Raw genomic sequence first — 23,179 nt, forward strand, 5'->3', positions numbered from 1 at the left:
TATTTGTTTATGGAAAATATTTCAGTTGATTGATTGATACATACATTTATTCAATATTTCATTTATACATACATTTATTCAATATTTCATTAGGCATCTTTGAAATGTTCTACTGAACTAATTGATTATTCTTCTTGCTAAAAAAAAAAAAGAAAACTAATGAAAATAGTTTGAAAATTTTGAGTTTTAATGATAAGGACAAAATAAAGGGTAAAGTGAATAGTATCAGAATTGACTTTTTAATGTAAAAATGTGGTTTTTCGTTAAAGTGAACAGTACCGGGTGCTTTTTGTTAAAGTTCCAAAAAAAAAAACCTAATTGATTATTCTGTCTTGAGAAGCACATTAGGGTAGACAGTAGACCAATTGAAAATCATCTAATTCATTAGTATCAAGTCTTTGGTCAGCAATGATAATAAACAGCATCATCATCAGAGAAACTTCTAGTTCCCTTTATATAGCATTGTGGCGTTTTACCTAGACCTATAAACGGGTCGGATTTATTGGGTTTGGATCGGGTTCAACCCGACCCGTTAAGTTAACGGGTTATTCGAATCCGACCCGTTAAGTTAACGGGTCACCCGTTTCATCCGTTAACAATTTTTTTTTTGGCATAAAGTTTATTTTTTGTTATTAAGATTTTACTAAAATTATTAAAATATCCTCAACTAAGGGGTCTAACGGGTTGACCCAAAGTGACCCGTTATTTAACGGGTTCACCCGTTAGCCATCCAACCCGTTAAGCATCCACCCAAATACAAATATTAACGGGTTGGGTCGGATCGGGTTAACGGGTTGAGTCCAAAATGTCAGGCCTAGTTTTACCTACCCGTCGACTATTGGATCCAATGACCCGCTTTTCAACCCTGAAAAGATCCAAAGTTTGGGGAATTGGGGTGTGGGAAAGTGCTGATTTTTGTTGCAGAGTTAGATGTGTTGAAAGACGGGATGGTACTATGGGGGGGGGGGGAGGCGCTGAGAGAGAGTGGATGGAATGGAGTTGTGGAGGTGATAGAAGCAAAGGGGGAGGACCATGTTTACAATTTGTCCGATCCTGCTTGTGAGAAGAGTACTTATCAAATATAGTAAAAAATTAACTCTTAATTTTAAAAAGTCTTTAATTTATTTAATTATTAAATTTGAAGGTATTTGTGTTTATTTAACTGAAATTTTGGATATATTTGAATTTTTTTATAAAAAAAAGTGTTATTTTTTAAATTAAGAGTTAATTTTTAGCTATATTAGATAAATACTCATGTGAGAATGTTGTGACCATGTAGAAAAAGATAGTCTCGTTCTTGAACTAGTATGTGTGGTTTTTCCGTTGTTGTAATCCGTTTTATGAGCTTTATGTATGTTTTCTTGAACAATATTTCTCATAATCTCGATTAATTTTTTTGTTACCATTGAAAGATTATTTATGCAAAAATTTACTAAAAGCGAAAACCGTTTAGTTATCTAATTATGGCATGCCAATTAAATAAACAAAGATAGACCGATCTATCAATAATGTATATACAACTTTGTGTGCTAATGTTAAATTTGAACATATGAAATTTGGTGTAAATTGTAACATTCATTGATTATTTACAGAATGGTGTGAAGGATCCTTATAAGGTGGACGCAATGAGAATACAACATCATAAATCCTAGAAATAAACAATGTTTCTGGGTGGATTTCACTTTATTTACAAAATTACCACTAACCCTTTTGTGCCATTCAGATTGGAAACTAGTAAGATTACCCACGTGGAGCGTGGGTTTTGAAATTATAACCATAATTTAACACATTCATTTCTAAATAATTCATAAATCATTCATAAATCAAGGCAAGTGAATCCACTTACTAAAATAAGTCTTTCAGTTTGCATCTAGATTCTATTGAATTTAGATCGACAGTCTGATGTCAATGGTTTAATACATGCTAGTGCCGTTCTTATACTAACATTCCCAATAAAATGTCCAACAAAGCTATAAATTGCATTTTGTTATAAAGCATATCCAAAAGTAAATTACAGTTTCCTCTCTCTGAGCATCCAAACAGAGCATACCCTGTAAAAAGATAAAAATCTGGACTCTAGCACCTATCGAAAGTTAAAACAAAAAAATTAATCAAGGAAATAACAATTAGGAAAGCACAAAATGAAACAAAAAAATTGAAAACAACAAGATCATAAAAGAACCAACAGAGTCCAAAGTACAATGTGGACCGGAAGCTTCCTCAAACAATTTTCAGAGCACTAACGAACATTTCCTTTAAAGACATAGTGCGGTATGAATGCTGTTATATAACATCACTTGGGAATGGGATTTAGATTAGAGGCCAACCTTCCCATAGTCAAGAGGAATGATGTGAAAACCAGAAGGTAGAAGAGGTGTATCATCAGCAAAAGAAGCATCAATTGGAGCAAAAAAACGTTCAGCACAGGAACCCACAGCGTTCCCATCCATCCCACTGTAATAAAAAAACACAGCCATGGAATTCAAGCAGAATAACAAATAAGTTAGAAAATAGACATCGAATAAACTGGATAGTCAATACGATAGGATTGGTTTTTGAATAACTTAGAGATGAGCAATTCAAATTCCAATCCAAACTCAAACGCCAAATAAACCAGAATAGCAAATTGACTCTTCTGGTGTTTAATAATCCCAATACCGAACAGAGCATACAAATTCTATAAGCCCAAAAGTTACTGAAATCAAACCTATTATAACTCCAATATAATATAGAAGGCCAAATTCAATAATTTCAATAGTTATTCAAATTCAATAACTTTAGAATATAAGAATACTAAATTCAACGCCCATACAATCAAACCTATTTTAATAACCCCAGAAGTTTAAATTGCATACCTTGAGTATAGAGGGATTTGAAAGACGACGAACAATGTTTGAGCCTGGAAAAAAAAAAGAGTTTTACGAAACACTCTCAGGTAATGTTCACTTTTAACAAAAAAAAAAAAAATCATATTTTTATTTTTTTTCTGGTACTATTCACTACACCTTTATTTGTCATTTTTCATTAAAACTAAATTTTTTTTTTAACTTTTCGTTAGTTTTCCTATAAAAAAAAAACCCTCAACATCTGAGAAATTACAATAACAAAAAACCCCAATAATTACATATTGTTTAGAAATCAAGAAACAAAGTCTGTTGTGGATAAAAGCTATTAGATAATATTCCACAAAACTACAGACAAATACTAATATCAAAGGAAATAAGGTTACATGAATTGCCATCGGTCACACATCCAAACACCTCATCAAAGACACTATATTCAGTAACCAAATAAAAAGCGAAAGAGAAACAGAAGCTCAATTTCTCAGTACCTCCTTTGGTACAGCTCGGTAACAACTTGGGGCGGACAGTCCATGCCTAACCTTCCACGCTTGTCCCAGCACCTGAGACTGTCCATTTCAAACATACATAAGCAACTACCAAACTATAACATTCTTTAATAATTACTTGAAACATAGAACAAAAAATCCCAAAACAAATAATACTCAAAAATGAAAAAATGAAATTGGGCATTACAATTTATTACATCTAAAAAAAACCCAAAAAAGTTGCAAATACGTACAAACTACAAACGTGTGGGTGTGTGGTGAAAGACAGACTAAAAAAATGCAACGGTTAGGTGTGGCGATCCTTTACCAGCCACCAGCTTTGTGCCTTCAAGGGCAAGTGCTGAACTTCAATTGTTGATCAACCATTGAAAGAAAAGCGTTCAGTTGAGCAAATGTCATTGTCTTCTTCCACTTCCATAAAACAACCACAAACCCATGTCAATGTGGATTTTGGGAAAATAAAAGGTTCAAAATTTAATCATCCAAATTAAGAGAAAACAACTACAATAACAAAAATTGAACCCTGGGAAGAGAAAAATTTCTGAACTTCAAAAAACCCATATGAAAAAAGTGAAAAGAGTTGTCGAGGGAGATTCAGAGTTTAATCCATACCTTGAATACTTGAGGGTGAGGTCTCATGTATACAATCCTGTAAACGGGTCGGGTTTATTGGGTTTGGGTCGGGTTGAACTCAACCCGTTAAGCTAACGGATCATCCGAACCCAACCCGTTAAACTTAATGGGTCATCTGAACTCAACCCGTTAAACTAACGGGTCACCCGTTTTAACCCGTTAACTTTTTTTTTTATTTTATACATTTCATCCAAATCAATGACACCCGTTCTTAGCATCCTAGTGCTTGTGCTAGCCACCTCCTTCCTTCATTTAGTTTGTGTGCATATGCAAGTCATTAAGTGATTTGATGAACACCTAGAGCTTTATTACGATGCACAAGAATACAAATAATAATTAAACGTTCCATCGAAAAATTGATAAATAAATTTGAATGCCACTGATAATTGTTTCATTCTCCACACACACAAAAGGTCCTATACCAGAATTAAATTTTATTTTGGAACCTGGAAAACCAACTCCCTTTCAATATTTCAAAAAAATCGGGAAAATTCATACTTCGAAACTAAAACAAACCCAAATCGAAACATTTATGGCTAACATTTTGACAAATTCAAAGCGAGCCGTTGGGAAGGGAAAGAAGCTCCCTTTAAGCTCATACATAACAAATAAGACTGCAATTCAACATATTTACGACAAAACAAATCAACCCATATTAGCAAATAATGGAACCTCATTGATTCATACGCAAAATGGCCTACAAAATCCAGAAAACAATAAGGGTGTACCGCAAATTGCAACAATCTTCCATAAGAACTCTAAAGCAAAGAAATGAGAGATAGAGAGAGACTTACCTGATATTAGAAATAACATGAACTGATTAGCAGAAACGTCGAAGATGAAGGTTTTGTAGGGAGAGGGAGAGAGAGAGAGGAGAGAGAGAGAGAGAGGTGGGGAAGAAATGGAAAAGGAGCCGTGGGGTTAAAGTTTTGAAGAACGTTGGGAGGAATTGCCAGTACCAACGGCAATGGCAACACTTGCGGAGAGTAAAGCCGTGCGACGACGGTGCGAGGGAGAGACGTGAGGAACCTGAGGGTTTTCTATTAGAACTGTTGAAATTACACCAAAGTCCTCCATAACGGGTCTTAACGGGTGATTAACAGGTTTCGCGGATTCATCCAAAATGACTTGTTATTTAACAGGTAATTAACGGGTTGACCCGTTAACCACCCGACCCGTTTATAACCCACCCGAATACTAATTTTAATGAGTCGGGTCAAATCGGGTTAACGAATCGGGTGACAAATCGGGTTAGCAAATGTCATTGCCTTCTTCCACTTCCATAAAACAACCACAAACCCATGTCAATGTGGATTTTGGGAAAATAAAAGGTTCAAAATTTAATCATCCAAATTAAGAGAAAACAACTACAATAACAAAAATTGAACCCTGGGAAGAGAAAAAATTCTGAACTTCAAAAAATCCATATGAAAAAAGTGAAAAGAGTTGTCGAGGGGGATTCAGAGTTTAATCCATACCTTGAATACTTGATGGTGAGGTCTCATGTATACAATCCCTGTAAATGGGTTGGGTTTATTGGGTTTGGGTCGGGTTGAACTCAACCCGTTAAGCTAACGGGTCATCCGAACCCAACCCGTTAAGCTTAACGGGTCACCCTAACTCAACCCGTTAAGCTAACGGGTCACCCGTTTTAACCCGTTAACCCTTTTTTTTTTTTTTTTACACATTTCATCCAAATCAATTACACCCATTCTTAGCATCCTAGTGCTTGTGCTAGCCACCTCCTTCCTTCATTCAGTTTGTGTACATATGCAAGTCATTAAGTGATTTGATGAACACCTGGAGCTTTATTACGATGCACAAAAATACAAACAATAATTAAACGTTCCATCGAAAAATTGATAAATAAATTCGAATGCCACTCATAATAGTTTCATTCTCCACACACACAAAAGGTCCTATACCAGAATTACATTTTATTTTGGAACCTGGAAAACCAACTCCCTTTCAATATTTCAGAAAAATTGGGAAAATTCATACTTCGAAACTAAAACGAACTCAAATTGAACCCAAATCGAAACATTTATGGCTAACATTTTGACAAATTCAAAGTGAGCCGTTGGGAAGGGGAAAGAAGCTCCCTTTAAGCTCATACATAACAAATAAGACTGCAATTCAACATATTTACGACAAAACAAATCAACCCATATTAGCAAATAATGGAACCTCATTGATTCATACGCAAAATGGCCTACAAAATCCAGAAAACAATAAGGGTCTACCGAAAATTGCAACAATCTTCCATAAGAACTCTAAAGCAAAGAAATGAGAGATAGAGAGAGACTTACCTGATATTAGAAATAACATGAACTGATTAGCAAAAACGTCGAAGATGAAGGTTTTGTAGGGAGAGGGAGAGAGAGAGAGAGAGGAGAGAGAGAGAGGTGGGGAAGAAATGGAAAAGGAGCCGTGGGGTTAAAGTTTTGAAGAACGTTGGGAGGAATTGCCAGTACCGACGGCAATGGCAACACTTGCGGAGAGCAAAGCCGTCCGACGACGGTTCGAGAGAGAGAGATGTGAGGAACCAAAGTCCTTCGTAACGGATTTTAACGAGTTATTAACGGGTTTCGCGGGTTCACCCAAAATGACTCATTATTTAATGGGTAATTAACGGGTTGACCCGTTAACCACCCGTCTCATTTATCACCCACCCGAATACTAATTTTAACGAGTCGGGTCGGATCGGGTCGGGTTGGATCGGGTTAACGGATCGGGTGAAAAATGCCAGGTTATATACCCAATTTTTGGATTATCAAAGAGTAATGCTAGCTTCCGCTTGTCGGGCCTGATAAGTATCTTCTGTGTCCACCTTATAAGTATCTTCTGTGTCCGATCAAGAAATGGGGAAAGTTCCCCCTTGAGTTGTCACAAATACCTCACTATGAAGACAAACAGTGTAATCTATCGCAGCCATCCTGGAAGAATAATTCTAGTAGCAGTAACTCAGATTAAGAATTATAGCAGACTGCAGAGTGGGAATTTTTTTTTTCTCATATTTCTTATGTTATATTTGAATTATAAAGTTAAATTGGTGATTTTATAGAAGTTTAATTGATAATAAATGTTTTATTAATTATTAAAGATATAATATAATATAATATAATATAATTTCCCACCGCTTTGCACAGTAGAAGGGCGCCCACGCGTCAATCATTGTGGATTGCTCTGCTTCGACTACTTGTCCGTCCGTTACCATTCCCCCTTTCCTTCCCTCTTTTTCTTTCCCGACTCTCTCTCACTGCCCTTTTCTCTCACCCGCTCACCATCTCACTCCGGGCAATACATGCATGAACTCGATGAGAAGGCACCATCTCTTATCTGCAAAAGCGAAGAAGAACTCAGCATATTGTATGTCCCTCCTCCCCAATATGTTCTGAAAAACATTAAAAATTCATCAAGACAATCAAATTGGTAAATAGTTTCGAATTCAATTGAGTTTTTGCAAAAATGATCTATGAATGAAAACTTAAAAACTAAATGGTTCTGATCATTAAAGTTTAATGTAGAATAGGCCCTACAAGTAGTCCCCATTTTTATACAGAATATGTCCTCTTGGATATTTTTTTTTTTGTTTGTTTTTTTTTTGTAACTTGTCTTGCAAGTTCTTACCTTTTAGGTTTTACTAGCAATGGTGCCCGTGTGATGTTGCAGGCATGAAACTAAACATGTTCAAATGCATTCTTAAGCAGTATCAATTTGAATGCAATTTACAAAGCATAGGTTGCAGCATACCTTGTACTTTGTCCAAGGTGGAATTATTTTGTGATAATGTACTGAAAAAACAAAGTTTAGACCTGTTATACAACAATATTTCAATCAAATGAACAAATGTAGAAATGTCGAAACAAATTATTAACATAAACTGTGCATGAACTGGTTAGTCTATGTTCATTTTTTTATATAATTGTTTTGTGTTTTTATATAAGTTCAAATTTTTTTATTAAACACGGATTACATAATGTTTGTTAAGATTATCTAGATCATGAGGAGTGGCAGCGTACCTTGTAATTTTTGCAAGGTTGAGATGTAGAATATCAATAGTGATGTAAAACTGTTGTAACGCATTTGAAAAATTATAGCAAAAGGTGTAATTGTAATCCGTTTGTGGTACTATGGGGAGGCGCTGAGAGGGCGGATGGAATGGAGTTGTGGAGGTGATAGAAGCAAAGCGGGAGGATCATGTTTACCATTTGTCCGATCCTACCTGTGAGAATGCCGTGTGCTGAAAAACGGCCACTAGATCTTGTTCTTTAATGTAACCAACGACAATAGACTAAACTAGCAAATATATAAAAACTTAGAAAAACATAAGAATTATACTTGTTGGGCAAAACTTTTGCCTGCGTCCAGTTGTGATTTCTCTATTGATTAATAATAGAGATTACATAATTTTTGCAAACCCTAGAACTAATCTCTTTCACTTGTCTCGGCTGTCACAGTTTTCTCTCTAAAAAATTAAGTCTTGCCACACCCTATTTGTACGCATAGGGTAGGCTTACATGTCCCAAGGCTAATTGAATTCCTATTTCTAAGTGGACTAGGAAATTACACTTATCCAAATCCAAATAGACTTCTAGAAATCCAAACCGAAATTGAATAAGGAAAACTGAAATTCTTTCCTAATCCATCTAGGACAAGAATTGGTATACCTCTAATTTTCCTAAAACAATCCTAAAACAATTAGGACATATTTGACAAGCCAAAATCCTAACACTGTGGCCATGCAGAAAAAGATAGTCTCGTTCTTGAACTAGTGTTTGTGGTTTTTCCTTTGTTGTAATCCGGTTTATGACTTGTACTGCAACCTACTAAATTTCTATGTTTATGAGCTTTATGTATGTTTTTTTTAACAATATTTCTCATAATCTCGATTAATTTTTCGGTTACCATTGAAAGATCATCCATGAAAAAATTAACTGAAAGCGAAACCGTTTAGTTATCTAATTGTGCATGACAATTAAATAGACGAAGACATATATATCAATACTGTATATACAAATTTATGTTTTAATATTAAATTTGAACATATGAAATTTGGTGTAAATTGTAACATTCATTGACTATTTACAGAATGGTGTGAAGGATCCTTATAAACTGGACGCAATGAGAATGCAACAATATAAATCCTAGAAAATAAACAGTGTTTTGGAGTGGATTTCACTTTATTTACAAAATTGCCACCAACCTTTCGGTGCTATACAGATTGGAAATTTCTTTCCCACTTTTTCTCTCCCGACTCTCTCTCACTGCCATTTTCTCTCACGCCCGCTCACCATCTCACTCCGGGCAATACATGCATGAACTCGATGAGGAGGCACCATCTCTTATCTGCAAAGCGAAGAAGAACTCAGCAGATTGTATGTCACTCCTCCCCAATATTTTCTGTATGTTTTCTTCAATTATTTGTTTTTGGGTTTGTTTCTTTCCCGAGAATAAGAAGAAAGAAACAGGAAAAATATAATATTGGACAGTTAATTATTTATCTTGGAGTGTTATATTTATTCAAGTCATCCAAGAGAATTAGGTACTTAATTGATTGATTGCCTGATTGAATTTCTTTGATTTCTCCGAAAGAATTTTTTTTTTTCCTGGGGCTTGGATGTTTTCTTGAATTTTACCACTTTGGTCGTGGCTTCCACTCAATTTTTCATTTAATTTAATTTTTTGGGTATTATAGCAAATTATGTATATAGTTTGCCGTTATAGTTTGGTCCTTTTTATGCAGTAGATAGTAGAAAAATGACCAGAAGCAGCTTCAAGCAAGCACATGAGTTTGGTAAGCTTCGGTGTTCATGTGCTGAATTTGTTTATGCTTTGTGTATAGTCTACTCAATTCATATCAGTTTCAGAATTTATAATTGTGATGTTTATAAGTCTACGGAGTCAGTTGCATAATTGTGCGGCATCTTTTATATGCAGAGAAGAGACGTGCTGAGTCTCACTCCGGCATTCAGCCCTCCGTTCCTCTCATGATCTCTCACACCCTCTCTTTAATTTCAGAACAATATGAAGCAGCTCGAGCTCTCTATGCATTGAATCAATGGCAGTCATCTAGAGGTGATTTTTCTTTGCCTTTTTGTTGGGTTAGTGGATTATTAGCTTAATTTGGGTAGTGAAGGTTCTGTTTTGGCTTAATTTCGATTTTCAACTCTAATAAAATATTGGGTTTTAGGGATTTCTTCTTAGTGATCATCTTCATATTCGATTGGTGATTTAGCATGTGGATTGTCTACTTCTTTGATGAAAACTCTCACCGTTGGGACTAATAAGGGTTTCTCATATTTTCTTGCACCATTTGTGAGGGATTTAATTTTCCTTCTTATACTCAAGGTACGATTTACATTCTGGAAGTCATGATTCAATTGGAAACGACAATGACATATCAACGTGTGTTGGATATTCATACGAAACAAGTAAGCTCTTATTTACCATTCTGCTTTCATTGACATTGGATTCTGATTTACCTTCTAAATGCGAATTTTGAACTTTACACAAGTTGTAGTTTTCTTGGGAGCAGCCTCTCCATAAATGGGGGTAAGGCTAGCCGACATTCACCTCTCCCAGACCCTGCGTAAAGCGGGAGCCTTGTGCACTGGGTACGACCTCACACAAGTTGTAGTTTTGTCTTTTCAAATTTCAGCAGATATTAGGAAAAATATAAAACCAATTGTTTGTTAGGACATATATCTTGCACGGATATGGGTAATGTTTTTTCAGTTTCAATTTCCATTAAATTAAAGATTTTATGCATAATATTTCATAAAGTTCAGAATTGCTAACCACAGTATATGATTGTTATAGTGGAAACCAGTGAACTTATAGGCTTAATGGGCTTACAATAAGCTAATAGTGCTATATTTTCCCTCTCCCTATATGTAGTTTAATATAATTGAACGAGTTCAAAGAGAATGATCAGAATGAAGGTTCGTATTAGATCCGATGTGCTTCCTCTTTCTATGCATTTTGGTTCAAATTAGGGTTTTAGGTCGAAACCTGAAACGAAAAGAGAATAAAATTTGAAGGATCTTAGGATTTTGTGTTTGGATGAGAGGAAAAGATGAGAAATTTGATAAGAAAAGTTGGTTGTGGTGAAATTTCATTCTTTAAAATCCATCAGATTATGCTTAAATTGTTAATGTAGTTGTTATTGTTAGCTAATTCATGTTTTTAGTCTTAAATTAAATTTATTGTTTCCCTTGCTTACTTATACTTGCAGCTACTAATCCTGGAGGTTTCAATAACAGCGTTGCTGGCCAGCAGGTGAATGCTAAGTAAATTTTATCTAGCATTGAACCATTTCTTAAGATCTGATTCAGTTTTATTTAAGGAATTTGAAACCTTTACCTTGAACCATTTCTTATCGTAATTCATGGGTTGCTAGCGCAAATATAGTGCAATCTAATGTTTTGATGCATACTTGATTCGGTCTCAAATGTGACATGTTGTAATTCTTTCTAATTTCATTGTTTACCTACCTTTGTGTGGATCAGGCGGTACTAGAAACAGTTGCAAGAGTAAAGTCGAAGAAAAATTAGACGAAAGATGAAAAGTACATGCTTCTAACTTAAATTCAGTACAGTTTTTCATATATTCTTTGTCAATTGAATCTAGCCATTATGGCCTGTTCTCACCAACTATGTTGTAGTATAAATAGGTCGTTTCAACTACATGATGTTTTCAATCTGGATAATGATAATAGAGGAGAAGATACACCAACACTGATTGATCGCAATGTAAGATTGCTTCATGGAAAATATAATACGTGTGTACATATATTTCCGAACTTATTGAACTTATAGAGAAAACTTAATGCTGTGATCTTACTTAATGTTCATATTTTGCTTCCTTCATACCAAAACTTGACATGTTATTAGTGAATATTTGCTAGCTGGATCCATTATGGACCTTGGAGGTTTCAACTTCGCCAGTGAAATGGTTCAAGTATGTTTTACCCTGCACTTTTATTATCCAAGAAGAAATTCTTCAAATCCAAAAGTGTGCTTATATATATTCAGGGTATGGTTGCTTCCTCCTCCAAAACCAAAAGTGTACTTATATATATATATATATATATATATATATATATATATATATATATATATATATATAATATAAGCAACATTGCTCAGATACCAGTAAGTGAGGCTTTTTTAGGTCGTATTATAAATGCACTGGCTAAACCTATTGATGGTCGGGGTGAATTGCCGCATATGAAATTGAGCACAATTTTGCATAGCCCACTTGTTTCTCGAGAAGAGATGGGAAACATGCTCAATTTTCATGGCTTTGATGTTTTGGTTCTTTGTGAACCTAGAATTAGTGTACCCAAAGCTTTGGACGTTGTCAAGACTTTGGGCTTTTCTAGTGGCTTCATAGTTGATGCAGTGGGTTTTTACACTAATTTTGTTAGTACTAGGGAAATAGTTGATTTTTCTACGTGTATATATATGGGTTCGATTACAAAATTTTGTAGATTGAAAATGATACTTCATGTTGTCATTTACTTGGTACAAGAAGATGTTTTATTTTGAAAATGAAAGGTGCACTATACTTGGAACAAAATTCTTCAGACTGTTGGGGTGTGCCAATGGACGCTAACTTGGTTCTTAGAGACTGTTTTGCATTGCTTCTTTTGTTACTATGTTATGTGATATGGAGGACATAATTTTTTTATTTATCATTTTGAAGGTTTTCTGGACCCCTGATTTTTGAACGTGCAAGTCATCAAGAGAAAATCAAGAATGTAAGCTCAGCTCAAGAAGGTTTATATTTTTGCAAATCCATTTTTCATTGGCTAATGTCAATTATTTGTATCTCATAGGGGAAAATACCTGACATATGACGTATCTTTCAATCGTTTTGCTTTTTTTGTTTACTGAGAAACTTATGAAATTAGGAGGAAGGTTATGTTCTTCTGTGTTGTTAGTCTACGGCAAGTGAATTGGGATCGGTCTCGAAGAGCTCTGCATGTTTACCGTTTCCAAGGTACGGTGTTCATCGATCTCAACTTTTAATTTATTTCTTTTTTTAAAAAATTTATGTAATTTATTTTTTTAAGTTTTGGGTTTGTAAAAACCCTCGATTGAATTGGGTGCTGGTATGGTCCCTTACAGGAGAAAAAAGTTTCATTGTTTTCCTTAAAATTTTAGTTTTTGTTAATTTTTTTTTTTTTTTCACAAAGGAACTTAGGTGGTAGCTGTATTACTAATTAGCTACAGAAGTTATATATTCTTATGAGTATGGTATGGATGCAGGTTTGCTATGTTGCTTTTTGGGATGAAATTACTTTACAGAGGAAAAATTGATTGATATTGGGTTGTACGCAGAAATCTAAGCACTTTGTTGCTGAAGGCTCTACCAGGTATGCAGACTGTTGGGAGATTTGGACATTATATTCTCTATCTGCTGCTATTTTATTACTTTTTTTTTTCTTGGAATTACATTACAAGTATATAAATGTATGAACACTCTGGGTAGATGTGGTGAGCTATACACGAATCATTTGAGATGCAGAGCTATTATAATCAAATTAGATGTGGTGAGCGCTACACGAATCATTTGAGATGCAGGGCTATTATAATCGAATTAGATGTGGTGAGCCATACACGAATCATTCAAAATTTCTGCACTTTTTTGTTTTTATATATGCCGTTTGGCTATAAAATTTGTGATTACATGCCCAGATAAAATTTCACATTGAGATTTCAAACATTGTACTGCATTATGGATAAGAGCAAAAATTGACCTTCTAAAACTTATGTGAAGTTATAGTTTCCGGATACAAACTGTCCAGGTAAATGAAATCTTTTACTGTCAAGTCTTAGTAATTCTAGTATAACTAATTAATATGTCTTTTTCTGGGTTTGTCTGCCATGTGTGTTATGATTTGTTCTAGCTAATGGACTATCTAAAAATGTTATGGTTTTCATAGCGGTATTTACATGGTCTTTCTCTCTCAACTGGGTTTTCTCTGTCGTTGGCCCAATTCATTCTGCTGCGGATTGTTCCCATTTTTCACTTTCGTTGAGGTAAAAGCTCAAATCTGTGTATTTTTGTGTTTGACAAGTTGGTAAGGCAAATTGTACTTTGCTTTGCATATGAGCAATGTCTAAGTTTTACCTATTTAGATAATGCTTGGTTTGTACTTCTTGACTTTTAATTTGGTTTTTGTGTTTGAGTTGGATAGACAGTTCATAGGTTTGGTTCCATTTTTATTCGGAGAAGAAAAATACAAAGAGGACAACACAATAACCCTAGCACGATTATGTATGGAATGAATTAAATCTATTAAAGAATTATATTTTGGGTGTGTTGTTAGGAAAAGATGCCTACACTCCAAATATTTATGAATTTGATTCCTTATAAAATAGGTTAATTGTATGCGTTACTTCTTTTAGCGCTAAATCTTTTGTTAAATTTCATTTTTGTTGACTTTTAGTTTTTAACTTTCCTTTGGGAGGACTTTTAATTAAGCATGCATCTTTAGGTGTAATACAATTATATTCTTGAGGTTTGGATTTTTTGCGCTTTACTTTTCTGCCCATTATGATCTAACAGAAGACGTGGCACAGAACCAAGCGCAATGGCGTTATAGGCTTTAGCTGACCCCACTCAGTGGGAAAAGGCTTTGTTGTTGTTGTTGTACTTTTATGCCCATTATATGTTTGAGTATATATCTTTTGGCTTATTATCAATGAAAAATTATTATATGTGAATTTTGACTACTGACTTATCAATGGTATATATATTAAGGTTAGTTTAAGAGAGAATAAAAGAAAGATTTGTTTTCACAGATGAAATTAATCAAATGTCCCAGGCTCTGCAGTTCAATTCTCTCGGTATGCACTATGGACGTTATTCAACAAATTGATGGTTGTTTTAGCATAGTGAGATTGCCGTTGTACGGTTGAAGGATTATGCTTTTAGTTTTCTCTTTCATTAGTTCAATGCTAGAAATACGGATTTGCATTTCTTGATTTGAATTTGTTTTAGCATGGTGAGATTTCCGTTGTACAGTTAAAGGATTATGCTTTTAGTTTTCTCTTAGATCAGTTAAATGCTAGAAATACGGATTTGCATTTTCTTGACTTGAATTTGAGTATTTTTTTTTTCTTTCTCAATTCTACCACAGAGATAAGTATAAAAGTTCTAGGAAGAGATTGAAATTGGTGAAATGCTCACTGAGGCTGGTAAGGAACTGAAATTGGAAATTATGAAGCAACAACTTTTATTTGCTTTGATCTGAGTGTTAAGTCATTGGATGGAAATTTTGTTGCAGTTATCTTGACACTTAATGCTGCGAGTATCTTGACACACTATAATAGGTCTTCTTTTTGGCAAATTTGCATTTCTTATTCGCATTCATGATTCTGTAAGAGACACGGGTTTCGGACAACCAATTTGGGTTCATGCCAGGGCGCTCAACCATGGAGGCAATCTATCTCTTACGAAGATTGATGGAAAGATATAGAGATGGGAAAAAGGATTTACACATGGTCTTTATAGATTTGGAAAAAGCATAAGATAGGGTCCCAAGAGACATTCTTTGGAGGATTTTAGAGAAGAAAGGAGTACGAGTAGCATATATCCAAGCTATACAGGATATGTATGAAGGAGCAAAGACTGCCGTAAGAACTCATGAAGGACAAACCGAAAGCTTTCCCATAACTGTAGGATTACATCAAGGCTCATCCTTAAGTCCTTACCTTTTTGCGTTGGTAATTGATGAGTTAACAGGACATATTCAAGATGATATTCCTTGGTGTATGCTTTTCGTAGACGATATAGTGTTGATAGATGAAACTCAGGAAGGGGTAAATGCAAAGCTTAATCTTTGGAGAGAAGTGTTGGAATCTAAAGGTCTTCGCCTAAGCCGATCAAAGACAGAATATATGGAGTGCAAGTTCAGTGCAAATGGAGGCCAAAACGAGTTAGGGGTGAGGATCGGAGATCAAGAAATACCAAAGAGCGATCGTTTTCGTTATCTAGGATCTATCTTGCAAAAGAACGGAGAATTAGATGGAGATCTCAACCATAGAATACAAGCTGGATGGATGAAGTGGAAGAGTGCATCCGGCGTGTTGTGTGACCGCCGTATGCCACTGAAGCTCAAGGGAAAATTTTATAGGACGGCAATAAGGCCGGCGATGCTGTATGGCACAGAATGTTGGGCGGTGAAGCATCAACACGTACATAAAATGGGTGTAGCGGAGATGAGGATGCTTCGTTGGATGTGTGGGCACACGAGAAAGGATAAGATTAGGAATGAGGATATCCGGGGTAAAGTAGGAGTAGCCGAAATTGAAGGAAAGATGAGAGAAAATCGGTTACGGTGGTTTGGACATGTGCAAAGAAGGCCTACTGACGCTCCGATTAGAAGATGCGACTATGGGACAGAGGTTCAGGGCCGAAGGGGTAGAGGAAGACCTAGGAAAACTTTGAGAGAGACCCTAAGAAAAGACTTAGAGTACTTGGATTTAACGGAGGACATGACACAGGACAGAACACAATGGCGTTCTAAGATTCATATAGCCGATCCCACTCAGTGACTTGGATTTTCCAAGTCTCCAACCGAGAAGTTGTCCTCACTCGGGAAGTTAAGGGAACACTACCTCAACCTACATGCTTCACTCACAAAGCTTCAACATACAAGCTTCAACAAAAGAAAATTCAAAGAACTTAGCGAAGAAGGCTTTGGTGATTTAACACAATACGTTGAAATGAAGGAAAGCTTATTTATTGATATCCCCGATAAGTTACAAATATGTACATATACTTGAGTCAAAATAAACAAACAAGAGGGAGCCTTCACAAAGGTTGCTTAGGAGAAGTTTCAGCAGTCGGTAGAGCCCCAGAAAGAGAAGGCACCGGAGGGTGATCATTCGGAGCCTCAGTAGTGGACAGAACCCTAGAAGGAAGAGGCATCAGAGGTTGATCATTTGGAGCTTCATTACACGGTACAGCCCCAGAAGACGAAGGCAATAAATGCCTTTGGAACAAACCCACAAATCTCTGATGATCAAGTAAAACCTGACCATCAGATTCCTTCATCTGGTCAAGCTTCCTCTTCATGTTTGTAACATAGTCATGTGCGAGCCGGTGCAACTGTTTATTCTCATGCTTGAGCCCTCTAATCTCCTGTTTGAGACTCATCACTTCAGCCGCCAATGATTCAACTTGGCGGGTTCGAGCAAATAGGCGTTGGGCCATATTAGACACAGAACCTGCACACTGAACACTAAGAGCCAGATAATCCTTAACAGCCAACTCATCAGACCGTTTGGAAAGTAGTCTGTTATCTTTGGGAGTGAGAAGGTTCCTGGCCACTACCGCAGCGGTCATATCATTCTTCATCACGGAATCCCCAACCGTAAGAGGACCAGTAGGGAAGACGAAGGATGGGCGCCATATGTTGTCTGGAGAAGGCGGGGCTGCCTCTTCAACAAGGTTCAAGTCAAAACGACGGTCGGAGGGGCCAGACATTTTCAAATGTGTTGAAGAGAGAAGAGGTCGGACAAATCAAGATCTTAGAAGTGCAAGAATGGAGCTTCTACTTGTGGATATTCAAGTGTGTTTTGGAACTTAATGTCAGCCCCTATAAAAATCTGCACTCGACGAAGCTTCAGAAATCGAAGAGGCACCTGCTCAGAAATCGAAGAGGCGTTTGCTTTCTCAAAAGCTGGGCTGCTCAGAGACCACGAGGGTCGATCTCAGAAATCGAAGAGGCGTTTGCTTTCTCAAAAGCTGGGCTGCTCAAAGACCACGAAGGCCGATCTCAGAAATCGAAAAGGTTTGCTTTCTCAAAAGCTGGGCTGCTCAGAGACCATGAGGGCCGATCTCAGAAATCGAAGAGGTTTGCTTTCTCAACAGCTGGGCTGCTCAGAGACCACGAGGGCCGATCTCAGAAATCGAAGAGGCACCTACTTTCCCAGCCTTGTCAGCACCTGTCACACGCACACTCAGCTTTGCGGAAATTATGGGCATTCTGTCGAAGATTTCTGGCGAAGTAGAAAGCACATAAATCGTACTGTTCAATCACCCACTTCCCACACGCAACAGTAGCTCATGGGTACCACATATAACTTTGCCAAAGTTATCTGACAAAGTTGAGACTACTTTTCCAGCCTTGTCAGCACCTGTCACACGCACACTCAGCTTTGCGGAAATTATGGGCATTCTGTCGAAGATTTCTGGCGAAGTAGAAAGCACATGAATCGTACTGTTCAATCACCCACTTCCCACACGCAACAGTAGCTCATGGGTACCACATATAACTTTGCCAAAGTTCTCTGACAAAGTTGAGACACGTGAAGCTTGCAGCTCTCACTACATCGCTCTGACCAAGAAGGGTAAAAGAATAGCAAAGAAACAACACTAACAAAGTTTAGACACATAAATTTTGAAGGCCTAGCTACCATATTATTACCCACAAGGGTAAAGGAACAGTACCACTGCTGGATAATTGGAAAGTCCCTGTGTGTCAACCTCTGTGCTTCGTGGCAAGGTAGACTAGCAAACATGCCCAACCTTTACTCACATTCGAGAAAACACTCCCAACAAGATTGCTTGCCCCAAAATCGAAGAGGCATCGCCCTCCGAATCTCGAGAGTCAGACTCCCAACATGATTACTTTCTCAAAAATCGAAGAGAGGGTAAAGGAACAGTACCACTGCTGGATAATTGGAAAGTCCCTGTGTGTCAACCTCTGTGCTTCGTGGCAAGGTAGACTAGCAAATATGCCCAACCTTTACTCACATTCGAGAAAACACCCCCAACAAGATTGCTTGCTCCAAAATCGAAGAGGCACCGCCCTCCGAATCTCGAGAGCCAGACTCCTAACATGATTACTTTCTCAAAAATCGAAGAGAGGGTAAAGAAACAGTACCACTGCTGGATAATTGGAAAGTCCCTGTGTGTCAACCTCTATGCTTCGTGGCAAGGTAGACTAGCAAACATGCCCAACCTTTACTCACATTCGAGAAAACACTCCCAACAAAATTGCTTGCTCCAAAATCGAAGAGGCACCGCCCTCCGAATTTCAAGAGCCAAACTCCCAACATGATTACTTTCTCAAAAATCGAAGACACCGCTCTCCGAATCTCGAGAGCCAGACCCCCAGCAGGATTGCTTTCTCAAAAATCGAAGAGGCATCGTTCTTTGAATCTCGAGAGCCAGATCCCCGACAGGATTGCTTGTTCGAAAACCGAAGAGGCACCACTTTCCCAACTTCAAGAGCCGGATCTCCTTGGATAAAGCTTGTCTGCAATCTTCACACGCAACATCAGCTTTCCAGATACCACAGACCACTTTTTCAAAGTGCTCTGACAGAGTTAAAACTTGTGAAGCTGGCAGCTCCCACTACCGTGCTATGACCAAGCAGGGTAAAGGAATAGCATTATTACTTGATGTTAGGGAGACTCCTATATATGTCGACCTCCATCCCCAACGGACAGGCAGAGCTGCAAAAATGCTCAACCCTTCCTCTTATCTGAGAGGGCACTCCCAACGAAGCCTTTCGAAATATTCAGCTTTCTTTCCCCCCGATAATACCTCTGTAAACAAGCTATACTAGAGCAAGAATATCTCATATCATCAGGGTTAAAAGCAAGAGTATCCCATATCATGCTTTTTCCCTGTCTTTTCCTTTGGCCTTGTTCTTACCTGCAAGACAAGGAGAAAGAGAGCAATCAGTCAGCACTTGGAATCAAGCTTCCAGCCAGGAACTGACTGCCTGGAACCCCTTAACTGATTACTTACCTGGCATTGCTCTCGAGTACTCATCTTCAACATCTTATGCTTCCAGGGAAGATACCGCATCTGCCTGAGGAACAGATAGGGCAAGTGAGAAGGATACAAGGAAGCATGTGGAGACAAGCGTAACAGCACACGTGCCGATACATCCACTACTCTGTCAAAAGCAAAAGTATCCCATATCAGCAGGGTCGAACGTACTCTAGATTTGATGGACTTGTTTTGACCCTCAAATTCTTCAGTCGGCCTTATACTCTGGAGGAAACCAGAAAACCCTCCAGCCCAGTTCAAGAATAAGCCTGTGGAAAGTTACTTCTTCAAAAGCAAAAGTATCCCGTATCATTTCTTCTCATTTTTCTTCTCTTTATCCTTCATGCTGCCTGCAAGATAGGGAGAATGTGAACAATCAGCCGGAGCTCTGATTGCTTACCTTGTCTGTTACCTCTTTCAGCAGATCCCCTAGCTCGGCGACTTGGGGGACTCCTACTACATGGTTTGTATCGCGCTTGACCAAGCCTGAAACTACAAGTAAGCTTCAAGTGACATTGATACATTACCTTGTGCATCTCCACCAGTTACAGATACCACCCCTGGATGGAGGAAGAGTACTTCCAGAGAAGATGCCACATCTACCTATGAGACAGATAAGGAAAGTCAAGACGATACCACACTCCGGTACTTAGAAGTTTCGTGGTTACGAGATCATTCTCCCACAATATTTTCTAATGTCATTTGTACTAAATCATTCACTTGTACTCCCTAAAGGAGAGCTTGAACCTATGTACTTGTGTAAACCCTTCACAATTAATGAGAACTCATCTATTCCGTGGACGTAGCCAATCTGGGTGAACCACGTACATCTTGTGTTTGCTTTCCTATCTCTATCCATTTATATACTTATCCACACTAATGACCGGAGCAATCTAGCGAAGATCACAAAAAGTGACCGTTTTCGCTACCTAGGATCTATCTTGCAAGAGAACGGAGAATTAGATGGAGATCTCAACCATAGAATACAAGCTGGATGGATGAAGTGTAAGAGTGTATCCGGCGTGTTGTGTGACCGTCGTAGGCCACTGAAGCTCAAGGGAAAATTTTATAGGACGGCAATAAGGCCAGCGATGTTGTATGGCACAGAATGTTGGGCGGTGAAGCATCAACACGTACGCAAAATGGGTGTAGCGGAGATGAGGATGCTTCGTGGGATGTATGGGCACACGAGAAAGGATAAGATTGAGAATGAGGATATCTGAGGTAAAGTAAGAGTAGCCAAAATTGAAGGAAATATGAGAGAAAATCGGTTCCGGTGGTTTGGACATGTGCACAGAAGGCCTACTGACGCTCCGGTTCGAAAATGTGACTACGGGACAGAGGTTCAGGGCCGAAGGGGTAGAGGAAGACCTAGGAAAACTTTGGAAGAGACCCTAAGAAAAGACTTGAGTACTTGGATCTAACGGAGGACATGACACAAAACCGAGCGCAATAGCGTTCTAGGATTCATATAGCCGACCTCACTTAGTGGGAAAAGGCTTTGTTGTTGTTGTTGTTGTTGTATTCATAATTCTGTAATCATTCACATTTGCTTTTGCATGATATCTCATAAATTGGATGTGAATATATTTATTGTATTTTAACCTTTTTAGCCAAGCAAATGATTTGATTGATAACTTAAAGTTGATTTCTTTTTCTTTATGTCTACATATTACAGGGGCAATGAGGATGGGGGTTGAAGTCGAACACTTGCATGGGACAAATTCCAAGATTATTCAGTAAGTCACTGATTAAGTCAGATTAAACTGCCTTCATTTCTTTTTGTGTCCATGGTCTAATTTTACTTGGATGATTTAATTCTATGGGATGATTTCTACTGGGTTTTTTTCCATTTTGTATTTTAAATACGTTTAAGGTTGAAGGAGTCAACGATGGAATTCTGGACGCCGAAGAGAAGAAGCCTGGTATTGTTTCTTCTTTCTTTTTGAGTGAGCATCTCTTTGTTTTCTTCTAATTTTGCTTCTTTCTTTTTGTTGTTGAATGTTTCAAAATTTCAACTCACAAGTTTGTGTGCATTGTTGAGGAGTGTATTTTGCCATTACTAGGTCATTATTTTGTCTTTTGAGTAATTGTTTCTTTATTTTTTTCGTACTATTTTTTGCAAAACCTGATCATCATAGCAAAAGCTTTTTCAAACAAACTTTTTTAAATGTGTTGCGAAATGAATGATGCATTAAAAAAAAAGAACTGTTATTGGCACTCTAAAAATCTTATTCTACACTCCTCACAAGTGTATTGTTCTTTCCTAATATAGAAAGTTTGGAGTGTAGAATGAGATTTTTGGAGTGCTAATAACAATTCCCTAAAAAAAATACAATGCTAGTATCTTTGCACGCTATAATAGGTTTTCTTTTTGGCAAGTTTGTGTTTCTCATTCGCATTTATGATTCCATTATCATTTACATTTGCTTCTGCATGATTTCTCATAAAGTGGATATCATTGTATTTATTGTAATTTAACTTTTTTAGCGAAGCAACTGACTTCATTGAACAACAGATGCATCAATTACATGCTACAAGTGTACGATGGTGAAGGCATTACGGTGCCTTCAAATGATTGCTTTTTTTTTTTTTTTTTGACAGATTACATTAAATTTTATTATTGTTTATTTGATGAAGTTCTCAATTAAGAGCAACTGCACTTGCATTTTTGTTCAGGACTAGCAACTGTAATAGTACAGTGTGGCAGATTCTCTTATGTATGTCTGAATGTGAACGGTTTATTGTATCATATAGGAAAGATGAAAAGAAAATATGAGATGATATTGAAGAAAGCCTGCTTAATTCAGATACCACAACTTCAGTTATTGTTTAGGTGAGGTGTTCTGTTTGTGTGAAAATCTTTGAGTCTCGAATATTTTAAGCATTGTGTCAACAACTTGAGATGGTTGTAAAGCAGTGCATGTAGCGTTGATGCCTTTTACTTTACATGTGTATTTGTTTCATTTGAACTAAACTTGCAGTACATATTTATGCCAAAGATAAGTTAAGACCTTTGGTGCCTGATACTATCTGTTAGAATTTCTATTACAAAATTAGGGAGGGATCCTGTCCGTTTATGCTTCTATTTGGTAAGATTGGGGTGATAAAGATTTCTAAGGTGTTTTTGGATTGTTTTCGAACTGCATTCATTTCTTGCAAGATGGCATTAAGAGGCATTTTTTCAGTTGCACATTATGGCAGCACTTCGTTTTGATTTGTAAACAAACTATATGCTTTATCTTTGTCTTGGGTTATAGTATGACGTTTGGCAATTGAATTTGTAAGACGGTTTAGCAATTTTTTCACGAGCTTGCTATTCCTACCAGATGCTCAAGTATTGTGTCTTCTACTTTTGTGTTTTTCACGCATGGAGTGGGCTGATTACTTGAAACT

General features: G+C 37.1%; 3 protein-coding genes and 1 pseudogene across 45 annotated transcripts in view; 3 read left to right on the forward strand and 1 right to left on the reverse strand.

Moving 5' to 3' along the window:
- LOC126622442 (uncharacterized) overlaps positions 1-22,810 on the forward strand; it is an 82,693-nt gene extending 59,883 nt beyond the window's left edge. The window contains exons 1-13 of one of the 23 annotated variants that reach the window (XR_007623466.1): positions 9,163-9,360; positions 10,004-10,060; positions 10,334-10,416; positions 11,220-11,263; positions 11,494-11,736; positions 11,878-12,019; positions 12,692-12,746; positions 12,900-12,988; positions 13,258-14,841; positions 15,135-15,192; positions 15,282-15,327; positions 21,462-21,522; positions 21,660-22,810. The gene's annotated coding sequence lies outside the window, so the exon portion shown is untranslated. The other 22 variants (XR_007623473.1, XR_007623471.1, XR_007623474.1 and 19 more) reach the window with 22 other exon arrangements.
- LOC126622426 (MDIS1-interacting receptor like kinase 2-like) overlaps positions 1-23,179 on the reverse strand; it is an 85,296-nt gene that overhangs the window by 44,942 nt on the left and 17,175 nt on the right. The window lies entirely within an intron of this gene.
- The window catches only part of LOC126622447 (MDIS1-interacting receptor like kinase 2-like), a 78,881-nt pseudogene that overhangs the window by 2,940 nt on the left and 52,762 nt on the right, over positions 1-23,179 (forward strand).
- Positions 15,339-20,610, forward strand: LOC126622436 (uncharacterized). 6 transcript variants are annotated; one of them, XM_050291204.1, is made up of 2 exons: positions 15,339-18,724; positions 18,943-20,610. In XM_050291204.1, exon 1 carries the CDS (start codon positions 15,607-15,609, stop codon positions 16,549-16,551), a length of 945 nt encoding a protein of 314 aa, XP_050147161.1. In that variant the 5' UTR covers positions 15,339-15,606; the 3' UTR covers positions 16,552-18,724; positions 18,943-20,610. The 6 variants fall into 6 exon arrangements, with proteins under 6 accessions (XP_050147161.1, XP_050147162.1, XP_050147158.1 ...); XM_050291205.1 differs by having other exon boundaries at positions 15,339-18,506; XM_050291201.1 differs by having other exon boundaries at positions 15,339-17,855; positions 17,919-20,610.

Source organism: Malus sylvestris, chromosome 5, assembly GCF_916048215.2.
Source record: "Malus sylvestris chromosome 5, drMalSylv7.2, whole genome shotgun sequence".
Lineage (NCBI taxonomy): Eukaryota > Viridiplantae > Streptophyta > Magnoliopsida > Rosales > Rosaceae > Malus > Malus sylvestris.